The sequence below is a fragment of the Desmodus rotundus genome, chromosome 5 (assembly GCF_022682495.2).
Source record: "Desmodus rotundus isolate HL8 chromosome 5, HLdesRot8A.1, whole genome shotgun sequence".
NCBI classification, from domain to species: domain Eukaryota; kingdom Metazoa; phylum Chordata; class Mammalia; order Chiroptera; family Phyllostomidae; genus Desmodus; species Desmodus rotundus.
The window spans coordinates 81,915,716-81,941,045 of NC_071391.1; the positions used below are offsets into that span (position 1 = coordinate 81,915,716).

At 38.1% G+C, this 25,330-nt stretch overlaps 1 protein-coding gene and 1 pseudogene across 4 annotated transcripts; one reads left to right on the forward strand and one right to left on the reverse strand.

Annotated features, from left to right (window-relative positions):
• LOC123480796 (U3 small nucleolar RNA-associated protein 4 homolog pseudogene) lies at window positions 1-2,112 on the forward strand (annotated as a pseudogene).
• Window positions 2,113-7,806: 5,694 nt separating this feature from the next.
• On the reverse strand, window positions 7,807-24,122 carry BTG4 (BTG anti-proliferation factor 4). Of its 4 annotated transcripts, none has more exons than XM_053924764.2 (5): window positions 23,976-24,122; window positions 12,047-12,251; window positions 11,481-11,618; window positions 10,694-10,892; window positions 7,807-8,325 (listed from the first exon to the last, which is right to left on the reverse strand). In XM_053924764.2, exons 2-5 carry the CDS (start codon window positions 12,217-12,219, stop codon window positions 8,143-8,145), a joined length of 693 nt encoding a protein of 230 aa, XP_053780739.1. In that variant the 5' UTR covers window positions 12,220-12,251; window positions 23,976-24,122; the 3' UTR covers window positions 7,807-8,142. The 4 variants fall into 4 exon arrangements, with proteins under 4 accessions (XP_053780739.1, XP_045060026.2, XP_024426772.3 ...); XM_045204091.2 differs by lacking the exon at window positions 23,976-24,122 and adding an exon at window positions 19,699-19,874; XM_024571004.3 differs by lacking the exon at window positions 23,976-24,122 and adding an exon at window positions 13,722-13,769.
• Window positions 24,123-25,330: the final 1,208 nt, after the last annotated feature.

A 25,330-nucleotide genomic window follows, 5' to 3' on the forward strand; every position in this document is an offset into this window, starting at 1 on the left:
ATGGATGAGTTTATCATACCTTGAGTTAATTTATTTAATTATGTTCCATCAGGGATCTGCTATGCAGCTTACAATAACCAAATAGATTGGCTGTTTTGAGAACAGATGGCACTGTGGAAATTTACAACTTGTTAGCAAACTACTTTCAAGAGAAATTTTTCCCAGCTCATGAGTCTCGAGCTACAGAAACTATGTGGTGGGCAAAAGGTCAGTGACTCTTTAGTACTGGACTCAACAGGGAGATTACCAAGTATGATTTGCAAGCATTAAACGTCAAGTACTCTGTGGATGCCTTTGGAGGACCTATTTGGAGCACAGCTGCCAGCCCCCACTGGCTCTCAACTTTTGGTTGGCTGTGAAGATGGATCTGCAAAACTATTTCAGATCATCCCAGACAATAGCCAGATTGAAAGAAATTTTGATAGAAAAGTCACATCTAAAATCCCAGCTGGCATTCCTCTGGTACCCACATTGCACTGGCTCCATAGACTACATTATTGTTATTTGATGTCAAATCGGGTAGTGGTATTCATAAGATGCCTGTGGGTAGGCAGTATATGGGTGTGTCTAAGCAGAAGTGTATCATATGGGGGTGTGGCCTTCTTGTCAGATGGTATTGCTGGAAAGTGCACTTCTGGGACTCAGCTACCAGGATGGTTGTGAAAAAACATCTCATCACGAATGCTAATATGCAGTCCATTGCCCTATCTGATCAAGAAGACAATTTCACAGTGAACACAGCTGAGAGGACAGTATCCATTTCCAGGTGGTCTTTGTGACTTCCAACAGCAATGAGAAGAAATGGGTGCGAACAAAGCTATTTCAGCATCATACTCACAATGTGCAAACTGTGGCCCACAGCCCTACAGCACTGATATTTGGAAGCCCTGACACACACTTAGTCACTCATTCTCTCATGGAAAAAAAAAATGGAGATAAGGAAATGACGCTGCTCTCTGAAATATCACTTTTCCCCATCAACGTCTCTCCTATTCAAAAGAGGCAGCTTCTGCTCTTTCAGTTTTCTCATCACTTGGATCTTTGGCGACTGGGCTCTACATATGCAACAAGAAGGCATGGGGATATCCTTCCACTCTCTAAAGATGCAGATCATTTACTCCACCTCAAGAGAAGTGTCCCGAGAACATTATTTGCAGCTGTGAGAACATTATTTGCAGCTGTATCTCCCCATGTGGAAATTGGATGGCCTGTTCTACAGCTTCTTGGTTTTTTATCTATCAGTTAAATTATGAACATGACAACGTAAGCCTCCAAAGGTTTTCCCAAAATGCCAGCATTTCCTCACTCTGCTTCAGATTTTGTTTCCCAGAGATTCAACAAAGCTCTTTGTGGCGTCCAGTCAGGGGCTCCACATATCATTCAGCTGTGGGATCAGGTTTTAAGCACCTACATACTTTCCAGCCTCGCTCAGGGATGGTGGAGTCCACAGGTCTTTTGACAGCCAGTCCAGGTGGAAATTGGATAGCTGCATCAGGTACCAGTGCTGGAGTCCATGTGTACAAGTAAAACATCTAAAACTTCACTGTGCCCGCTTTACAGTGCCCGCTTACAATTTTCCTGTGACTGCTCTGGCCATCGCCCCCAATTTCAACAACGTCGTTACTGCTCATTCTGACCAGCAGATATTTGAATACAGCATCCTAGACAGTATATAGCATAGAGCCAGACCATCCAGACACAGGTGTTTCATCACTTTTGTCTCTAAAGGCATACTCCCACCACACACATCAGTTTTTATCCCAAGAGACCAATGCACATGCTTCTCCATGTTGCCTACATGTTCAGCCTTGTCAATAAGTCATTGCCTCTTCCATATAACAAAACCTGTACAATCCACTTCCTTCCATGACTGAATCAGATGTCATCAGGAGGCACAAAATCCATGCCTTTAAAATTACTAAGATATATAAGCTCCTACTCTTCATTGATCTTTTGGATGAAAGAATACTGGTAGCTGTGGAATGGGCTCTGGATGACATCATTGCTCAGCTCCCACTGCCCATCAAAAAAGAAATTTGGGATCTAAAGCAGGGCACTGTCTATGTGTACATCCTTAAACTGTTCTACCCTGTTTGTTTTCACAAATCATGATAATAAAACAAAATTGTTCTTTAGGAAAAAATGTTACAGGTAAGCCAAAATGGTATTCTAACAAATGTTCAAGTAACCCATAGGAAGGCAATGAAAAAACGAACACACAACAAAACAGAATAGAAAATGAAAATTAAATGGCAAACTTAAGATTTAACATAGCTATAATAAATATAAATATTCTAAATACATCAATGGAAAGACAGGGATTGGCAGAAAATGTGACTCAACTACATGTTGTCTGTAAGAAACTCACTTCAAATATAACAATATAAGCAGATTGAAAAGTAGAGGGAGGGAAAAGATATACCATGTGCTCATTAATAAAAAGAAAGCAGGAGTGGCTATATCAATATCAGATAAAGGGACATCAGGGCAAAGTAAATTACCAGAGACCGAGAGGAACATTAGTGATAAAAGCGTTAATCTACCAAGGAAATGTGGCAGTCCTAAATGTGTATTCATAAAACAATAGAGATACACCATATGTAAAACAAAAAGTGACAGAACTGAAAGGAGAAATACATACATCACAATTATAGTTGGAGACTTCAACACCTACCCCAACAATTTATAGAACTGGAGAGAAAATCATCAAGGATTTAGAAGAACTCAATACTATCTATCAATCAATAGCACTAATAAATTTATGAAACACTGTCCTAAACCAACAGTAGAACACATTCTTTCACATCCCTAATGAACATATATGAAGATAAACCATATTCTGGGGTACAGAACAAATTTGAAAGAATTGAAGACATATAGAGTATATTTTCAAACCAGGATGGAATCAAGTTAGAAATCGCTAACAGAAAAATAGGACGTATCTCAAAATACTTAGAAACTAAACAATATACTTCTAAATAATCCAAGGGTCAAATAAGTCATCTCAAATAAACTTTTTGAAAATACATTGAAATGAGCCCTGGCTAGTGTGGCTTACTGGGTTGGTTGAGCACTGGCCTGTGAACTGAAGAGTTACCGGTTTGATTTCCAGTTAGGGCACATGCCTGGGTTGCAGGCCAGGTCCCCGTTTTGGGGCTTGTGGGAGACAACCTACTGATGTTTCTCTCACATGTTGATCTTTCTCTCCTTCTCTTTCTCCCTCCCTTCTCCTCTCTCTGAAAGTAAATAAAATTTTTTAAATACATTGAAATGAATGACCATGAAAAATGATCTTATCAAAGTTAGCCCTGGCCAGCCACCGTGCTCCAGTTGTTTGGAGCGCCATCTGGTTACCAACTAAAGCGTTGCAGGCTCGATTTTTCTCTCTCCCTTCCTCTCTCTCTAAAAACAATGAAAAAATGTTCCCAGTGAGTTTAAAAAAAAAAATTTGTGGGACATAGTTCAAGCAGTGCTAAGAGGGAAATTTATAGCACTAATTTATAGCACATACATTAGAAAATAGGAAAAGTCTCAAATCAATAATCTAAGCTCCTACCTCAAGAAACTAGAAAAAGAAAAGCAAAGTAAACCCAAAGCAAGTAGAAGAAAGACAGTACTAAAAGGCAGAAATCAATGTAATTGAAAACAGAAAAATAATAGGAAAAAAATCAATAAAGCAAAGAGCTCTTTTCTTTAGAAAGGTCAATAAAATTGACAAACCTCTAGCAAGACTGACAATGGAAAAGAGAAAGAAAACACAAATTACCAACATTAGGAATCAATGCAGAGCTACCACTACAGACATCAAAAAGATAATAAGGAAACAAACAACAACTCTACAAAAAATAAAGTTAACAGATAAAATGGACCAATTCCTCAAAAACACAAACTACCATAACTCATCAAACATAAAATAAATCATTTGAATAGCATTATAACTATTAAGGAATTATGAACTATTATGAACTATTAATTCATAATTTTAAAAGCCAATGAAGAAATCCAAAGCCCAGATGGCTTCACCATATAACTCTACCAAACATTTAAAAACAGAGTGAACACTAGTTGTACACAGAATAACAGGGGTTACTTCCCAAATTATTCTATGTAGTGTTTGTAGTAATTCTATGTAGTGTTTGTAGTATATGTATATATTATATTTATATATATAGATATTATTGTATTATATTTATAATAAATATTTAAATTATATAATTTATAAATATATTTATATTATTACCATGATACCAAAACCAAACACAACAAAAAAGAAAAGCTACAGACCAATATTATTCATGAGTATAGAGGAAAAAAAAACCTTAAAATATTAGATAAAATTCAGCGATACCATAATTACACACCACAATCCATAGATGCAAAGTTGGTCCAATATTTTTAAAAACATGTAATTCACATATCAACAAGCTAAAGCAGAAAACTCACAAGGTTATAACAATGGATGCAGAAAGAGCATTTGTCAAACTTTGACCCATTTATGATTGCGACTGTCAGAAATGTAGGAATAGAGGGGAACTTCCTCAATTTGATGTAAGAACATCTACAAAAATTGTAAATATCTACTTAATAGTGAAAAACTGTGTTCCCCTAAGATTGGAGCAAGGCAAGGAAGTCTGTTCTCACTGCCCTCATTCAACATAGTGTTGAAAGTTCCAGCCACTACAAGGCAAGAAAAGGAAATAAACGGCATCCAGATTGAGAAGGAAGAAATAAAGCTGTCCCTATATGCAGATATCACTATTGTCTACCTAGAAAATCCCAAGGAATCTACAAAAAGTTAATAAATAAAAAATGTTTTGAAACTAATGAATTAATTCAGGTCACAGGACAAAGGATAAACAAGTCAAATGTATTTATAAATATTACCAGTGAACACATGGATAGATATCAAAATTTAAAATAACACTACTTATAACTACTCAAAAAATTAGATTATTGGTATAAATCTCAAGTACATGTATAAAATGTATGCTAACAACTACAAAATGCTGATGAAAGAAATCAAAGATAATCTAAATAAATGACGTACTATGTTCTTGGATTGAAAGGCTTGACCTAGCAGAGATGTTGATTTTCTCTAAACTGATATACAGGTGTAAAGCACTTCCTTTTAAAATTTCAGCAAGATTTTTTATAGATATAGACAAAACTTTATTCTAAATTTTTTATAGAAAGGCAAAGGAAGTAGAAGAGCTAAAAGAATTTTTACAAAGAAAATAAAGTAGGAAGAATCAACCTACCCAATTTCAAGACTTATGTAGCTACAGAAACCAAGACTGTGGTATCGGCAGAACACAAGCACAGATCCGTGAACACGGATCTGATAAGGACAGAAGTAGACCAATACATGCATGCCTAGCTGAATTTTCACAAGTGCAAAAAAAAATTCAATTTTCAGCAAATGGGGCTAGAGCACACGGATACTCACAGAAAACAACATCAACTGAAGTCTCACTACCCATACAAAATTTAATTCAAAGTAGATTATGGATTTAAATGTAAAGCTATAAGACTTTTACAGGAAAAAAATATCCAGAAAATTTTCAGGATGTAGGGCTAGTCAGAGATGTTAGACTTGATGGCAAAGCACAATCCATAAAAGGAAAAACTAATGAAATAGACTTAAAAGTTTAAAAGTTTTGTTCTGCAAAAGACCCTATTAAAAGGATAAAAAGACAAGCTACAAACTGGAAGAAAATATTTTTAAACCAAATATCTGACAAAGGGCCAGCATCTGGACTATGTAAAGATTCATAATTTTTTAATCAAATTCAATGATTAAAAAAGCAAACAACCCAATTTTTTAAAGGGCCAGAAGACATGCACAGCCATTTTTCCAAAGAGGATATAAAGACAGTAAATAAGCACAGGAAAAGATGCTCAACATCACTAGCCACCAAGGAAATGTAAATTAAAACTACAGTGAGGTGACACTAGTTTTTGTTTGTTTGTTTTGTTTAAGCCATCTGGTAAGTGTGAAGTGGTAAAACCAAAGGCAGGCACAGATATGGAGAAACTACATGACTCATACGTTGCTAGTGCGAATATGAAATGGTACAGCCAACTCTGTAAAACAGTCTGGCAGTTTCTTACAAATCTAAACATTCAACTACCATATGACCCAGTAATTGCACTTTTAGGCTCTTATCCCAGAGAAATAACATCTTAGGTACCCACTCTCTGTACATGAATGTTTTGTAACAGCTCTATACATGATGCCCCAAACTAGAAACCACCCAGTTGTCATCCTCCCACAGGTAAGTGGTTAAACAAATCTTGTTATATGCATACCATGAAATACAGTAACAACAAACAAACTATTAATACGTGCAACAACCTGGGTGAATCTCCAGAGAACTATATGCTTAGTAAAAAAAAAATGTTGCACATATGAGTCCATGTGCAACATTCTTGAGGTGACAAAGTTATAGAAATGGGGAACAGACTTGTAGTTGTCAAGGAGGTTAAGGGAGAGATGAGAGTGGGAGGGAAGCGGGTGTGACTATAAAAGGGCAGCAAGAGGGATGCTTGTGGTTATGGAAATGTTCTGTATCTGGGCTGCATCAAGGCCAATATCAGATCGTGACATTACAGTTTCACAAAATGTTACCCTTGGAAACTGGGTAAAGGGTGCACAGGCTGTCTCTCTCTTAACTGCATATGAACTTACAATTCTCTCAAAAAGTTTAATTTTTAAAAAAGAAAAGCTGTTTAACAATAAAATCCAGCTAACCAAGATGAAAATAAATTTCATGTATAGATAAGGTTATTGATGAGCATTGAATCAGCTTAAACATACAACTAAGAAAAACTATAAGAATAATTGTCTTAGGACAGAACATAAATGTTAAACCTTGACATTAAAAAACACATATTTGAAAATTGCCGAGAGTAAATCTTGTAAGTTCTCATCACAAGAAAAAAAAATTGTAACTGTGTATGGTGGTGGATGTTAACTAGAATTATTGTGATCATTTCTCAGGGTATACACATATCCAAATTAGGTTGTATACCTGAAAATAACATAATGTTAACTATCAATTATACCTCAGTTTTTAAAAAAGAACATGGGAAGTAAGGGATAGGGAAAAAATGAAGAGTTCTAATTTCTGCAGCTTACATAGCAAGAAATAATCAATATTGTATGTATATAAAAAATTAAGTTTTAAAGACTGCTCCAGCCTCCTGGTATTTTCCTTTAAAAAAAAAACAAACAGTCTTTCAGGAAATAAAATACTTTGTAATAGAAAAGCTTTTGAATATTTCAACAATTCTTTGTTTCATTTAGGTTTCTTCGTTTTGCTAAGATAAGTAAAGTTAAATCCAAGTATTTTAACAAGTAGCTCCTGTAGTATGAGTGTGTTGTTAAACTGTCTGTAGATAGATTCTTACATCTGTAATATAAGAGGGTGACTGGAAGGGTGGTCACCACTTATGTTAGTGATGGTAATTTCTGGCTGGATGTGATCGATTTTTATTTGCTTGGTGCTGTGTTTTTCTGCTTAGTTTGAATTCTTTGTGATAAGTATATACCACTCTTATAAAAAAGTCATAGTGATTGAGTCTATTAAAAGGTTTAGAAATAAGCTAATTTTTTAAAAGGAAGTATTTTTCTAAAGGAGTAATTTCAAACAAGCTCTCACTGGCTTTATGAAATAGAAGTGACGGCAGGGAATCAAGTAGAACGGGAAACTCTGTCATGAGGACCACTCTTCCCTAAATGATGATCTACTTCTTTTTTTAATGGCTAAAGAAGAAACACAAACTTTTAAGATTTTCTTGTAACAAACTGAACGAGGACTATATTAAAAACAATACATTTATTTAAATTGTTACTTTTCAAAATTCATTGAATCTTATCACAGGTTAGTATCTTCATTCTATTACCTTATTGGGTACATTTGTTAGTGTTACATAAAAGTTTATATGAAATTAAATAAGAATTAAAAGTACAGCTAAGAACAGAGTCATGATTTGTGTGAGAGGATTCACCATCATGCACGCTGGTCCCTAATGTCATTATTTTTTCTGTTTCACGGGCCCCTCCACCTTAGACTAGTTTCAGTTTAGGGAAAATAAAATGGCTCCTTTGAGCTTTGTGGCACTGAGTGCCCAGCCACTGCTTTATCGGTTTGTGTTGACCCAGTGGTACCTGTCCACCCGGCACAGAGCTGCAGGCCTATGACCCTTAGGGTTCTTTCGCAAGGCATGACAAGCATCTCCTAGGAAGTGCAGACGGCCATCAGCCAGATTCTTTTTGCTGGGGATTTGGAACCAAGATTGAAAGGGCTGTTTCAAGTTTTCAACCTGAGGGAGGAAAAGAAGGAAAAAGGGGTAGTGTAAAGATCTTCTATAAACTAATAAGCTAGTAAGGATTAAATAAAACCAATAACTCAAGTTAAACCTGTCGAAAGTAAAGGAATTACAAATGAAGAGAAATAAAAGTAGATAATTATGTTTGAAAAAAAATGGCTAGCATTTTGGATGTAACAAAGTCAACTTCATACTTAATGAAATTCTTATTCCAACCAAAAATTTTTAAAACACATTTATGCAAATGTCTACATATTTTTAACTTCTCCCTTACCTCACCCTGCCTCACTGGCGAAACTCAAAACTGCCTAATATTAATGTCTGGGACTGAGGTCTAGAAATACCCGCTTTAAACATCCCAGACGACCAATACAAATGTTTTGCAGACTATCCTTTGAAAGGATACTGCTCTAGAAGAATATAGCTGACTACAGATCTGGTCCTTAGATGGAAGATGACCTAAGCATAAAAATAGAATTAAGGGCAAGTATTTCACTATATAATTTTAAACTTTTATACATATATAACTACATATAAACTATATGTATAGTTTCAAAAACTATACAAGCTAAAGAAAAAAATATTTTCTAGTAACATGACAAGGAGTTAAAATACTTCTAAAGTTTTTTGAGGAGCCTGTAGTAATACTGGGTTAGCCAAAAAGTTCATGTGGGGGGTTTTTCCCCCATAAAATAAAAGACATGTTTTCATTTTCACCAGTAACTTTATTGATTTGGATATTTTGAGTATGTCAGCTATCTCCCATGTGGTATAACATTGATTGTTCTCAATGTCTCATTTGACCACTGTCAACTTCAACTGGTCTACCTGACCGTGGGGCATTGTCCAGCGAGAAATCTCCAGCACGAAACTTCACAAACCTCTTTCAACATGTTTGCTCAGTCCCAGCACCTTCTCCATACGCTATTCATACCTTTTTTATGCATTTCAGTTGCATTTTTACACTCCTTGAAATAATAAAGCATAACATGCAAAAAAATGTTGCTTATTTTCTTACATCTTCAATATTAAAATGGCTACACAAAAATTTACCAATTTTGATAAGATTTTTAGTGCATGCTGATATGACATCTGTCACAATAAAATCTAACAAAATTGTTTTGAGAGGAATTAAAAAAAAAAACAAGTAAGCGCTACTAGAGATTCATCTTACAAAAAACAACACGAACTTTTTGGCCAACCCAATACATTCAGACTTCCAATGATAAGTGGATGAAAAAGAAAATTCAAAAGATGTTAACTATCTTAAACATTTAGGGACATGAGGATTTTTTCATTTTCAATTTAATTAATATCTGTAATAGTATTATTATCGAACTATTTTTAACTGAGAATACACAATTGTAGGAAAAAATGGTAAACACTTTCACATAAAGCTGGTTAGACTACAAATAAACACAACTTTCTAGAAGGTGCTTCGGCTGTATATTGAGAATGAGTGAAATGTCCATACTCAATGACCTAGTAATTCCATGTCTGAGAATCACATTTCCAGAAATAATTTAAAATTTAAACATCTCAGTATAAATTATCAGCTTTTTTTATATCACAACAATGTAAAACAATGTAGTCTAGATATCTACCAATAATAGATTAACTAAGTAAATTATTAGGAAGGCAAATGAATATTAAAATTTTAAATATTTAAATTGCTTTAACAGGCCAATACATTAAGTGATTATTTTAAGAAAAAATACCAACAAGTATATACATACAAAGTGTCAACACAGATCTGTCTAGACCACAATTTTTCAGACTGTGGGTTACCACCATTAGTGAACCGTGAAATCAACTCAGGTGGTTGAAATCAATTTAATTTAATACAAAGTGTTGGGAGACTTGTACCTAGTAAGGTTAAGCATTGTTTCATGAAACCTATTTCTAATACAAAGCAGTGCATATCTTTCTATGTGTTATGATATTTTAAAAAAGGGGGGGGGTTCAAAAAACTGCTCTAGTGGTGGGATTGCAGACCTTTGGTTATTTCTTAATTTTCCAAATTACCTACGAGTGGTATGTTATATTCTGTTGTCAAAAATGCCCACTAATTTTAATATTTAATTCTAAAGAAATTTAGGTGAAAGAAAGCTCATGTTCAAGTACTACACAGAAAATGGGACTACAAAAGATGGTACAGATCCTGAGCATTCGGCCAAGGGAGGAAATACCTATAAAAGAAAAAAAAACATTTTGCCAGAATCTTAAAATCATGATTTTAATCTTTGTAGTGTTGTTTTCTCCATGTTTCCCAATTGCTGTTTCTTTGCTTTTACAGTGAGCATATTCTTTTTAGAGTTGGAATTGGGATAAAAGCATACAGAAGAACTGGAATACACCTTACCTTATAAACACTCCTTGGATTGCTGACTTTAGGAATTATCTGAGGTTCTTTGTGGCAACCTTCTTCATCGGAGGAAGTGCCGGAGGAGTTGTCTAGTGTGGCTCTGTTGACGGCGTCAAGGATCCACTGGGAGAGCTCCCACTCCTCCCATCTGCCTTTGAAAGAAGCCACTGTAAATGGATGATTTTTCTCACCATACCTAAGTAAGAAAGGAAAATAAAGTATTTTTGGGGATTCAGTGTCTCACAGTTTTATCTCAAATCTTTTCTGGAGACAACTCACTAACTTAACAAAAAGTTATTTTGAAAAACAAATTGCAATGACTTAGTAGCAAAGTAAGTAGAGAGACATTATAATCTTCAACTACAACACTGTTGTAATTAGTGGGGGTATTCTGTAAGAACTATTCCCATTAATTGCTCAGAAAAGACAAAGACTAGTTTCTTTTGATCCAAATAAGGGACTGAATTGCCCCACGATAAAGAACTCCTCTTCCTCCTTGATACTGCCTATAATACTTAGATATTATAATCTACTATTGGCAATAGGGTGCAGGGATTAAAATCAAATTTCAAATATTATGCAAAATCTTTGTGCTTCCCACTCCTACTGGAAATCTGTGTTATCTAATAAAGTTTGCATCTAAAATCTTAACCCAGCATTGCCGTCTCTGCTAACCCAGGGCTTTGGAGCATCATCTTTCACAAAGGTGTACAGAATTGACCAAACAACCTATTTCCAGGTGTCAGAGAGAACACAAACTCTTACTTCCAATGAGACCACTCACCTACAGCAAACTTCAAAGGGATCTACCCATATTGTCATCTCCTCTGGAAGTCCCAGGTGAGCAAAATCCACATTACTCTCAGCACAAGCCCTTTGTAGAATGGGATCTTTATTCTGATTATTGTTTATCCTGATGCACCTTTAAAAACAAGGAAAGGGAAACAAAGGCATGGTGACAGGTGCTTTAGCAGGAGAAGCATGTTGTAGGCACACTGCTGTAATACACACAGTTCCAACCTCACCCCTGCCCCTCCCACCCTCCAGTTTTACACGTAAGAGTGAAACATCGACTTTTCTCACAGCAGCTCAGAACGTGAATTGTATCACTAAGTCACACAATTAGTTCACCAAATGTTCACTGTATGTCTTTCACGGTAAACACAAGTTAGAAATTGCTTAAGTGTGTACTGTAATATTCAACTGCTCGATCACCTAGGCATCTCTTCCCTTCAAGCCCATATTCAAACGAATAAATGTGGATCCATAAAACTGGCATTACATGTAGACTGCCCACAAAATCGTGGTCGATGCTTGTTACTTTCCTTTCACACCACGCACTGGCCTCACCTGAAGGCTTGCCCTTTGGAAGGACACTCAGCGTGCCAGTGACTTCTGTAGGTTTCAAACAAGACGGTCATCAGCTTTTCTGCAAAGGTTTCTACTTGTTGTTTACTCAATTTATCATGCTTTTTCACCAATCTTGTGACAAAGAAAACTGTTGTTGCAATTTCATCTCTCATGATTCAAGGAGAAAAACAACCTATGAGGAGGTCTGTAACCATTAAAAGGAAGCAAGAAGAAATTAAACAGAAACAAGGGCCTAACTTACCAACATGTAATTGCTATTTGGAAATTGTAGATACCTTAAATTTAAAACAAATTATTTGCTAGTTCTTAATGAACTAAATAAGCACATTAATACTATCCATCAACAAAACAAAATGTCACTTTCTCACCTAGACAGTTTTTAACAATTTTCAAAGGAAAAGCATCTTTTTAAACTTTAATATACTTAACAAATGAAATATTATGCAACTTAAGTAAAAGAAAAAGTCTTGAAATAGGACAGTAATTACACCAAGCACCACTCTTTAAAAACATATTTACAGAGAGCAAAAACTTTTCAGGATACAGTATAGTTTTAAAATGTGGCTGTCAGGTTGCACACTTTAAGTAAAAGTTCATATTAATCAAACATTTACACTTGCCAGCAGAAATCCTTTAGCCCCAACAAAAAGTGGGTGAGAGTTAGAAGACCAACTATGCTTCAGGTTTCCAACTCGCACCCTCACCTGTTTTGTCAGTTTGGGGCTGAAATTTATACAAGCCTGGGCCCCAAAGCCTGATAGGTGTTTAACCTGGCACAGGTGCTGTCATTTAGGATAATTAGCTTTTTTGAGGTCTCCATGAAATTGCTTCTAGTCATATGTAGACTGGGTTCTTTATTTAAAGTGTTCAAAGATTTTCAAACTGGATTTATACCTTCCATTTTACTTTTAAAGTCTTGTCTTTTTGACAGATTAAGAATCAAGCCTTCTCCTTCCATATTGTAATATTCTACATTCCAACAATTTCATCTCTAATTGTAACTGTCAACATGTTAAAGAATTTTGTCTTGAATCTTTTATAAAACTTGTGACAATTTTCTCTGAGCAGTCATATGTTGACTACACACTTTTTTTTTTACTAAAATGCTTATTCGTGAAATAAGTGGAAGAGATCTCAGAGTTTACTAATCTCACTAGTTCTCAAAGTGTGGGTCACTGACCACCGGTTTAGATCTACCATGCCACTTGTTAAAAAGGCCAATTCTTGGAACTTATCCCAGATCTACTGAGTCAATACTTCTAAAAGCAGGGCCTGGAAACCAGTAGTTACCAAGCTCCCCAGGTGATTCATATACCCACTAAAACTTAAGAACCATCACACCTGACATGTAAGCCTTTAACACCCACAGCAAGTGGTCATTTAAGTTCTTGTCAGTGAGAAAGTATTCATTCTCTTACAAGGAAGCCCATTTCATTTCTAACAGACTCCAAACACCAGGCAGTCCTTCTTCCCTCTGAGGAGCCAAATCCAGCTCTGTGATTCTCTACATATGTGTCCTAATTTTCCCCTCTAGATTGCATCGAATTCTCCACCACATGAAGACACTATGAATACTAGTTTTTCAACCATCTCTGAGTCTCCTCTGTGGGGGTGACTCCCACCTTCTAACAGTTCTTTTAAAAGTGCTACTCACCTCTGGCTAAGCTTCAAGTGTGTCAGTGACCCTCTTTTAAAGTGTGGAGCCCAGAATCACACAAAGTGCTCCAGGTGTCCTCTGCCATTACAGAATAGAGCAGGACGGCCACCTCCCTTGCCCTGAATACTCTGTTTCTACAACGCAGCTTCAGGTTGCATTTACCTTGGTGGCAGTAGCATCATACCACTGCCTCACACTGAACTTGCAAATAGTCTTTTTTTTTACTAATGCTGTTGTTTTGTCACGTCTTTATTTTCTTGTTTGGTATAATGTTCAAGAAAATGGGCTTTGGAGTCAGATATGGGTGTGAGCTGCAACTTTACAGCTCACTATCTGTAACCTTGAGCCACATGCTTAACCTCCTGAACTTTATACTTCCTGTCATTGAAGTAGCAACTTCCCAGGGTTGTTACTAAGATACAACTATTAATGTGTTATAGCAACTGATCCAACTACTAGTTACCTATCAGTTACCTAGCAGTTAAGCAATCAGCTATAAAAATCAAGCACCATGGATGAATCCCAGTCCTTATCTTACTAGAAACTTGGGGAGGTTTCTCAGCCTCTCTGTTCTTGAACCTCATCTGTAAAAGGAGGGAGAAGTATACCTGAGGCCTTGGAACCAGACAGCCAGATTTGGATCCTACCTCAATCTACTGTGTAATTTAGCCAGTTACTGTGTTACTATAGCTTCTCTGTGCCTCAATTTCCTAATCTATATAAAGAGAATAACAGTAGGACCCAGTTTGTAGAGTTGTTATGAGAATTAAGTGTAAACTACCTGGACTAGAACCTGGTACTCAAGGCAAGCCCTGTAAATGTCAGATATTACTAGTACTTGTAGTATAATTTTCATACTATGGCACTGCTATTGTCTTATGAGGTTCTCGTCAAGATGAAATTTAAAAATTATATGAAGCATTTAGCAGAGGGCCTAGCATATAGTATGTGCTCAAAAAGTGATAGCCTTTCTTATTGATAAATGTAAGTTTCTATTTATCATTTTATTATGTCTTTTCTGATGCTTTATGGATTAAGTGGAATATAAAACCTAATTGCAGCTATACCTATCATATTTCATTGTATTAAACTCAGACCATCATGATAAAGAATTGAGATTATTTGCGACCCTGATTTTTGTCTTCTAATAGATTCTTTTATCTTTTTGGCTTCCTGTTATCTGTAAATATGACAAGAATGTATCCTGGTATAAGTAGTGAGTTAAAAGGTTGAAGAGGATAAAATCAGGCAGTGTGCTTTCACAAAATCTAGTGACTCTCAAACACATTGGAATATATTCCAGAAAGATCTTCAAGGATATATTTTTTAAAGGTATTTTGTAGTCTAATTGTTTACAGTAACAGTAGTATTACTATTTTGAAGCATATGGGGAGAGACTAGGGGAACACAAATATTTAATTTATAGTATTATGAACTAAGCTTTTATTTTAAGATTTTATTTATTTTTAGAGAGAGGGGAAGGGAAGGAGAAGGAGAGGGAGAGAAACATCAAGGTTTGGTCCAGGCATGTGCCCTTACTGGGAATAGAACCAGTGACCCTTTGGTTCATACCCCCGTGCTCAATCCACTGAGCTACACCAACCAGGGCTGAACTAAGCTTTTTAATGTAAGGAAAAGGAAAGAAAAGTGTAAAATCAAAGAAGTAAAAAATCCCATATGTTAAATTTGAAATGGCAAGATTAATATGAACTTGTGATTTTTTTTTCTTTTTAAAAATGTATATTTTAGTTCTGTCCATTGAAAAGGCCTAGAATTAATAAATAATCCAAACATTCATTTTGTGGTCTCTAAATACACCTTAAAGAAAATCCTTGGAGAAATGGCAGATTTCAGTTCTACTTCAGGTAATATACTATAAGAGGCTGGAATTTTTATACCAGAAAGCAAGGAAACTATACAAAACCAATGGTCATGTCAAAAAACACAAAAGCCCACACAAAGCACTCCCAACGGTCAAAGATAAGTCATTTGGAATTTTATAATAGATATTTTGGTCTTTCAACCTGTTCCCCTCTTCAGGGTCAACACAATTATCCTCCAACATGATGGAACTATTGGATCAGATGCTGTTGGTTCACAGCTGCATCCCTCATTGGGAACTGCTCTGAGAAACTACCTCAGAGTAAAGTTATCTTCCCCTCCCCCCGCTGACAGGCTAACATGGAGACACAAAAACCTGGCTGTCTTCCCTCAATTTGCAACAACTCTGAAGGGCCATCTATCTCCAGAGCTTCTCGTAAAGTAGGCCGAGTGAGGCCTCAACTGCAATCACCTCACTGGTCCATCTCTCCCTCTGCCCAGTCCTATCTTTCTCACTCCCTTATGAGTATCTCTCTCAAGAGGACGCTCCAGTAAACTTTCCGCATGCAACTCCCATCTCAGAGTCTGGTTCAAAGAAACCCGAGCTAATACAGTTTCTAACAGGAATGTTTTAAGGAAGCTGACTCTAAAATGGGATTTTTGGAGATGGATTACTCACGTGCTGGCTAGAATGAAAACCTCATTGCTAGTGGTAGTAGAATATGGATATGGATGGTTTCTGGCAGCTGGAGAGGCGTGACTGTTAAAACTCTTATCAATGATGGAGATGAAGTACAGATATCAGCAGGTACATTGGCTATTGTAATATGTTTGACGCTTAACATATGAAAATGATAATAGAAGGACTATGGAAATGGATGGCTGAGTCATCTAATAATGACATGATTTAATAAGGCTAGTTCAATTCAGTAAGTATTTAAGTATCTACTAAATATCCAGAACATATAAAAAGAAGATAAAGGTGTGACTAGGACCCTAATGATCTTTCACGTCCACAGTGTCTTATTTATTTCAGCTTTCCATGATATATTTCTTATTCCCTTTACTCAACCGCACAGGTTTCCAAATTGCTGCAGTTTGGAATCACCTGAATATCTTTTTAAAATACTGATGCCTGACTCCTACCCTCAAACATTCTGATTTAATTGGGGAGGAGTACAACCCAGGCACCAGGATTTTAAAAGCTGCCCAGGTAGTCCTAACGTGCAGCAAAGGTGGAAGATCATCAACATAGATCTCTCCTAGTTATCAAAGAAATTTGGATTTTATTTTACCCTTTTGATTGCTTAATAATGCCTTAAGCCTAACAAAGATTATTATAAAATATTTGCATCTCATCTTATCTAGCCTTTGCTGGGATAATTTTTGCAACGATTACTTTTTAAACTTTTATTGGAAATAACAAAATTGAAAATGAGGACAACTACTTAGATATTACTGAAATAAAATTTGCTTCAGAACTAAAGACAACATATGCACACACTCAAATTTTTCCTTTTCAAGTGATTAGTGTTTGTATTTATAATATTAAAGTGGTGTCAGGTATTTAATAATGCTTTTATTATTTCATCTTCCCAGATAGCTACTATTTTACTGGACTTTTAAGTTAGTGAATCACGTTAGCTGATAGGGCTTTAAACCCTCTCCTAGCATTAGTTTCTGCAACAGGCCCAGGCAGGCCTTGGAAGTATGAATAGAATAGTAGGGTAACAATGTACTTAGATTTCAGGAAAGAACAATCAAGTAGAAACTAAACATCAAGCAAGACTTCCTTCAGTTACTTGTTTATGACCACCTTATATAAATCACCTCCTACACATTAATGACAACTATGTCTTCTGTTATAGTTAACATTTGCTCATGACGATTTACTATGTACTACATATTAGACACTGCTAAGAGTGATGGAGTTGGGGGTGGGGGGGAAACCCTGCCTTTCAAGAGGTTTATAATCTAGAGAAGGAAATCAGATATGTACACAAGTGGCTGTTTGGATACAGAGTTTGAGAAATAGGATACTGAAAAATTATTCCAGGTTTCAAGCATTAGTAACCAAGACAATAATGTCATCACTGAAATAATCAAGTTCAGCAGAAAAGCCAGTATAAGAAGAACAATGGCTGGTTCAGATGAAGTATACTGAGTTTTCCATGGCGATGAAACACCCAGGCTGTGATGTCCATTGAAAGGATGTTAGAATTTAGCAGAAGGTCTAGCCTGGGCCAACCTAAGCCAGCCTCATACTTAACTAGAGTACAAAATGGCTGCTGAAATTTGAAGCCAAAAAACAGCTCTTTTACTACTTTTCGGTGGTATCTTAAATTCCCGTTATAAGACATTTATTCCCTAGATCAGGGGTGTCAAACTCATTTTCACCGGGGGCCACATCAGCCTCACAGTTGCCTTTAAAGGACCGAATATAATTTCAACTCAACAGTTAAGGAGTAGTTACATTTACACAGTCCTAAAATTATTTAGGCCCTTTGAAGGCAACTGCAAGGCTGAGGTGGCCCCCGGTGAAAATGAGTTTGACACCCCTGCCCTAAATCAAGACATTGTCTTTCCAGGATTTCCTTTTTTAAAATACCAAATGAGTTCTCCATAGTAGAACAAAAGGATCGTACTCCCTCTGGAGACATTTGGACTAGGGGAGGAAGGCTAAGGGAGGCACCCCAGAAAACGGGAAACAGGAGGCTTCTGGCCATTAGGAACGGGGATGAAGAGCAGAACCAAGGGGAGCATCCAGGATACTTTATTTTCTCTAACAGAAAATCAAATGGTACAAAACATGAAAATGACCCAAATGACCTTGTACAAGTAACAGTTTTCAGAATTGCATTTCTTCATTTTAACATGAATTCAATTTGATTGCTAAAGTATTGTCAAGCCCCACAAGGCTCATCAATAAAGGTAAACCTTGAAAATCTCATGCTACATTTGTCTTCTTGATTTTAGCTAAACTTCAGCTATAAAATAAAAATATTTTTGCCTATAACAGCATAAAATAGGCAAAATAATTTTAAATATCATCTAAATTGAACATTAAATTCACTGGACTTTTGATTTCTTTAGCCTCCCTTCCTTAAGTTGCAAATTGCATCCCGAGGCTCATCCATCACTTGCAAGTGTGTGTCATCGCCAACGAGGGGAAAGCTATAGACGTGCTGCCAGAAACCCCACCGCTGATAGAAAGCATGCTTTTTTAAGACAAGCAAGTAAGTAGCACCATTTTATATAGTGATGAACTATTCTACAACCCAGGCACGAACTCAGTCCCATTATTATCAAACCACATATTAAGGAAGTTACATTAATCATGGAAACAAAATTCACATGCCAAACTATTACCTAGTAAAATCATAGAGTTGTACAATGTTGATTTGAAGCCAAAAGAAATTAAGTTTAGAGCTGCCTAAAATAAATGAATATTAAACTATGTGATGCTTCTTTTTCATCAATTTACTCTACACATGCTTTACTTATGACACGCATTTTTCTGACTTTATTTGTATTTTCTATGTGAATTATTGAGCACTCATAACATAAGTGGCATTGTGCTAGAGAATGCAAACATATGTATCATACATGAAGTTGAAAACCAAGATAGCCCACTAAAAATAGTTCAGGGTGCAAGAAAATGTATATACAGTGCTCTGTGCTAATGTAATAAGTGTGTGTTATATATACCAGCACACTCTACTATTACAATAAAATGCTTTTTTTTCAAAATGCAATTAGATATTGGAGAATAATGTTCTTTTACTAATGGAAGATACTAATTGTAGAGTAAATAGACTAAGTGCAAAATGAGTTAGAGAAGGGAAGGATCAACATAAGCTAAAGGCATGAAGGGAAATTTTACCCAAAAAGTAGGATTTCAGCTTGAGATTGAAACAAGCTATAGATGAGCTGAGAGGGGAAAGACAATGTTAACTGTACTAAATGTAATTATGTCAAAATTTTGAGATGCATTCTATGGATATAAAGGAAATAAAGGTAACAAATGAGAGCTATGTAACTTTAAAACTAAAAAGTATAAATCTACCTAGAAAAAAAGGATTCAGTGCCAATTAAGGAGAGTGAAAATAAGAGCAAGAATAAGTAGATACAGAGTGATACTTAAATGAGCGACCTCTCTTCTGCTTCTCCTTGTGGGCTAATAATCCTGCTCAAAATTTACTTCCTCTTGCCAGCACCTAAACAGGAGATGGATGCTCTCAAAGTTGGTCATGAGCCTTCTGCTTTCGTCATTCTATTCCCTTTTCTGCAAGGCCAACACATTGCTGTTAGTCTCCTTCTCTGTCCTGAGTGAAACATAGCAGGTGCTGGAGGATCAATAAAAAATAAGACAATATAGTTCTCTTGTCCTCACAACTTCAACTATTAAACCTTAAGAGGACTGTGAAATCTCTCCTTTCAGATCTGGTCTCTTTTCAGAATTCCAGCTCCACCTACTTAATCCCACCACACTGTCCTTCTATTACCTAAAACTAAACATGCCTAAGCTTAAACGCATCATAATTAAGTGCCACCTTGGTACTTAACATAATCATATGTAACATAAACACATAAATAATGTGTTTTATACATTATAAAAAGTATTATATTGTATATATTAATATAATTAATATGCAGTCAGCCCTCCATATCTGCCGGTTCCACATCTTCAGATTCAACGATGGATCAAAAATATTCAAAAAAATGTTATGTTGTTGCAGATGTGGACTTGGGACGGTGGTGTCTATACTGAATGCACACAGATTTCTTTTATCTTGCCGTTATTCCCTACACAACACAGCATGACAGCTACCTACATAACACTTACAGTCTATTAGGTAATCTAGAGATAATCTGAAGTATGCAGGAAGATGTATGTAGGTTATATACAAATACTAAACCATTTTACATAAGGCACTTAAGCATTTGCAGATTTCGGTATCTGTCAGGGGCCCTGCAACCAATCCCCTGGGCACAGCAAGGGATGACCATGCTATAACCACCTCAGCCATCTGCACATACAAACCGTGTGTGTCTCCAGCTGGGCCACAAATCCCCAGACTCTGTTCTCTGAAGATGGCAAATATGCAGCATGTTGACTCCTACTGCTAAGAGCTCAAGCACCTTTGATTATAAAGCCTATTATTAGATTGGTTTTGATTTCGTAAAAGATTATTTTAACATTTTCATATTGAAAGCAATGTTACTGATCAATCAATGAATACATAAAAGAAGCTAATTAAGAATCTGATGTACTCTTACTAATGAGAGTACAATGACATGGAATCAGAAGCATAAGACTATAAAAACTGCTGGCAGTTCATTTAGCTAGAAAGAAAATCTCTCATAATTAAGCAGATTCGATGATGTCTGGTCCTTCAAAGGCACTGAGCTGACTTCACTCTTGTCTTGCTTCAACACATAAACTAGTTCCTAAATGTAGTATCATGAATGTTAATAAGATAATGACATTTATTGATTTATATAAAAATCAAAACATGGTTGTATATTTCCTAAGAGATAATGTGCATTTAAAGAGACAACTTTAAAAAGAAGCTGATAAACTCCAACAATTTCTAATCAATGTGATTCTTCATTTCTTCCTCCCTAACAACATGCTTCAAAAGCTGTGGGAAATAGGAAAAGTTCAGCTGGTGTGTTTAATGTGTGTTGAAAGGAGTAAGTTGTCTCCATCTTTTCTAATTCCCAACTCCCATCAATTCTAGTCTTTTATTCAGAAGTGGTAAATTTAGCCAATATAAATTTGCCAAAGCTCACCCAGAAGGTGTTTGTTTTCTATACTCTTCTTGGTTTCCTTCTAATCCCTAACTCCTTTCCTTCGTGCTCCTTCCCCATCTCCCTATTCATCTAAACTCAGAAATTAAGTAAAACAGTAAATAATTCCCCTGAAAGGTGCCTTCCTGGTGCTGACTAAAACAGACACAATCTTCTGTGTGGGCATTTCACACACCACAAGCATTCTTACTTAGATTAAACCACGGGTCTCCCTGGTCTCCAGACATGCCTAGACATGAATCATAAAGCAACTGAGATCCTTGGAGTTTCTCTAGTAACTGCAGGCCGAATCAACAGCAACCCTAAGAACAAGCATTCTAAAAAACAAAACAAACAAACAAACAAAAAAAGCCCCACAGAACTAGGCCACATACATTTTTTCTCATTGTTTCTTTTTTTTTAGTTGTATTACCTACAAAATAAACTTCATTTAAAAAATTCATTTCAGCAGGCAATGCATCTCAGTGACTTTTACATATGTTTTCTTTATTTTTATTACATTTGAAAAAGAGTTTTTAAAATTGATTTTAGAGAGACAGAAACATGGATTTGCTGTTTCTCTTATTGGTGCTTTCACTGGTTGCTTTCCGTACGTGCCCTGACCAGGGACCAAACCCACAACCTCGGTGTGTCAGGGCAGTGCTCTGACTGACCCAGCGACCCTGCCAGAGCCTGAAAAAACGTTTTAAAAATCTAAATTTCAAGGCATCTACTGCAGCCTTCATGGGAAGCAATCCAACTCAGGAAAGACATGCAAGATGCAAACTGACCATCATAAAACATCAAGCAAGGAGAGGTATTAAAATCTTGTATTGGGTAAAAGTGACTAACAATTTGAAAGAACAGAATTATTTTTGTAACTATGCCCTAATCAAGACTTAAAAGTTAACATAATGCTAAATAGAATGGAAGGTATTTTGCTCCTGATTTTATTTAGGTATGTATATTTAACTATAAAATACAAAATTGGCTCTACAGTTATCTCTAAAGAGGCCAGAGGTTAATTAGCTCTGATTTCAGCAGGTTGCCTGGTATGGCTTGGTTTATTGTATGTTTTAAAGGAGTATAAGGAATTTATGTAATGTGTTCTACAATATTGTGCTTCTCCCAAAGATGAATAGAAATTATAATTAGTTGTAAATGAACTGCCTTTTGCAACTTGACTTTATGAGTTAATTTTTACATTAATGTTTTCTGTACTATACATTTTATACTTCATTGGGTTTCTTACTCTTCGTTTTGTTGTTCACAGAACAAATGATGAATCTGGCAAAATACATGCTTTTATACTCAAGGATAATGCTATAACTTACTCAAGCTTATACTTAGGAAGTTGTTCTGGTGTTTTAATAGTGTGAACATGGAATTTGTGTTCAATGATCTAGGTTACCTGCCCCATCTGTGTTACTAGTGGCATCTGCGAGAACACTTGCCAGGTTTAGGGAATCAATCTATAGCTGGGAAGCTTTCTTTTGTGGAAAATAATTGGCAACTAAGCTTTCAGGGTCAACAATGAGTGCACTGTACTGGGTTCGTGAAGACTATGGGGGGGGGGGTGGAGAGCAGGAGCTACTTCCATTTGAGTCCCACAAAGTGTGTAATCAGAGAATATTCTTTATCCTCTTCTGATTCATTCATTGAAGGAAAGGGGGGAAGGAGTAACTAAAGGAAACAATTGTTAGTAGCGGTCTCCCAGAAATCCTCTGCAAGTGTTCTCTTTGCCGAGTCTACTCCAAGTACACAAGTATAAACTCATCTACGACATCAAACGTGAAATGGTGAGAATAAGAAAATGGACCTGGTCACAAACATTGTTCCTCCATCCTTCACAGCTCTCACCCTGAATGTCCAAATTTAGTCTTGCGTCAAGGACCTCCTCAGTGTCACCTGCTCCCAGTGTCACCTTCCCTGGCCAATTACGATTCTCAGTGTCCCAACCTACCCCCTTCCGTCTCTACCCTGTTTAGTAATTTATTGTACAGTCTCGAACGGTAAATAATGTGTTCCGTTTTTGTTATCACCTACATTGTACATATGGAGGGTGGAATGAATGACCTTAGGTGCTGAACACATAGTTGGCTTTTAAATAAATATGTGCTGGAAGTAGGAATAGTTTGCTTACAGCAGCCCTTGAGAGTACAAAACCGTGGCCTTGATCTCAGGAGGGCCATACTTGGATCCAGCTGACAAGCTGGCTAGCTCACGATCTGACTCCCACCTCACCACCTGGCCCTCCAAGAGTGTAAGGGGAACGCAGGAGTGCAGATGAAACTCTCAAAGTCAGCTCTCCGCAGGTCGCAGGGTATCCAGGCCCATCTCCATCTGGAAAATTCAGCACAGTTTGGTGCCTGGCAAGCTGTCTTCCCTAATGGGGGTGGGCATGAAAAGTTGGCTTGTGGGGCTCTTGGGGAGGGTGACGGGAGAAGGAGCTCTTTGTCCCTCCTGTCAGATCAGGTAGAGAAACCTTTGGAGACTGTGTGCCCGGGTCTCCGGGGCCTCTACCCTACCCGCCCCTTCTCCTAGCTTCCCTCCCTCCCCCACCCCGCCCCTCCCCCCAGCCCAGCTCGCGCCCGCCCCGCCCCTCCTCCCGCGGGGTTCCAAGGGCCGTTGGCTCACCGCGGTCACGGTCACTCGGCCGCTCGGAGTTGCGGGGCGCACGGGGTTGAGAGAGCCGGCTCTAGGGTTTGGGCTGGGAACTGGTGTGGGAACTAGAGAAGTGGTGTGGGGCGGCCCGCCTGGGAGTGAGGGAGGTGGGAACGTGGCTGGAGAAAGCTCAGGGGAGAGGAAAAGGGAAGGGAACCTGAGGGGGGCGGGGGGCGCTTGAGGGGTGCGGGAGGCTGCGGGGCAGCGGAGGCCGGAAGCCGGGGCTCGGTGGCAGAGGTGAAGCTAGCGGGCGGGAGCTCCCGGGAGCCACCTGGGGTCGAGGGGGCCCGGCCCCCGGGCTGCAGGGCCCCCTGGAGCGCCGCCCGCCGGCCGTGCCACGCCGAGGGCTGCGGGCCGGGCGAGGGCCCCCGGTGGGTCCGGCGGAGTCCTCCGGAGACCCTCTCCCTGGGCACCGCGCCCGGGCTCTGCGGGCGTCGTCCCGGGTGAAGCGTGTGGGCGAGGCGGGTCCCGGTACCCTGCCCGCCGGCTGGGGACACCGCGTCGGCTCTGCGGACCGTCCGGGAGCTGCCGCCCGCGGGCGCCCGGTGCTCGGTTTGTAGGCAGTGTAATTAGCTGATTGTACTCTCGTCCTTGCAATCACTAACTCCACTGCCATCAAAACAAGGCACGGCATCACCCGCCGCCCCGCGGGGAGAGGACGCCACCTCGGCGGCCAAAGGCCCACCTGGAGCGGCTGGGAGCGGAAAGCTGCGCGCGGTGACCCGCCGCGTCAGCAGTTTGCGGGCCCGCGGGGCTGAGCCGGCGCGCCGTCCCAGTGCGGGTGAAGCCCGGGCGGTCCCGGCGTGCTGCTGCTTCCAGACGCGCTCAAACTGCGCCCCTCTCCAGGAGCGACAGCAAGACTGTGCAGTCCCGTGTTAAGGAAGCGAAATATGGGGGGTTAACGGCTTAATTGTAAGATACAGACTTTTAAACCGCGGGGAGGAGCCCCCTGTGTAACGTTTAATGCTGTATAGCTGTGGTTCATTTTGCATCTTTTCATCCTTCAGTAGGGCATTCACTAACCCAGCAACCAACGTGAGCTGTAGCGGAATCAACGATCTACCTGTCACAATGTATGGGGGCGCCTACCTCAGAGTGCAGTTTGTGGCGAAAGTAAACTTGTTTTCTGTGAGTCTAGTTACTAGGCAGTGTAGTTAGCTGATTGCTAATAGTACCAATCACTAACCACACGGCCAGGTAAAAAGATTTGAGAATTCGTCCAGATGAGCTGCCTGTGCACCTCAGTGTGTTTGGAGAGGCGGGATTGAAACACACTAATAGTAACCAATGCCTATTTATCAATAGCTCAGCTAAAAAAAAAAAAAAAA

Excerpts from the sequence above, each read along its gene's own strand:
- BTG4 (XM_053924764.2), bottom strand. The coding sequence starts at position 12,219 with ATGAGAGATGAAATTGCAACAACAGTTTTCTTTGTCACAAGATTGGTG. Across the intron at positions 10,893-11,480 it reads CCCTTTGAAGTTTGCTGTAG|GTATGGTGAGAAAAATCATC; the intron begins GTGAGTGGTCTC and ends TTTCTTACTTAG. Across the intron at positions 8,326-10,693 it reads ATCCAAGGAGTGTTTATAAG|GTTGAAAACTTGAAACAGCC; the intron begins GTAAGGTGTATT and ends TTCCTCCCTCAG.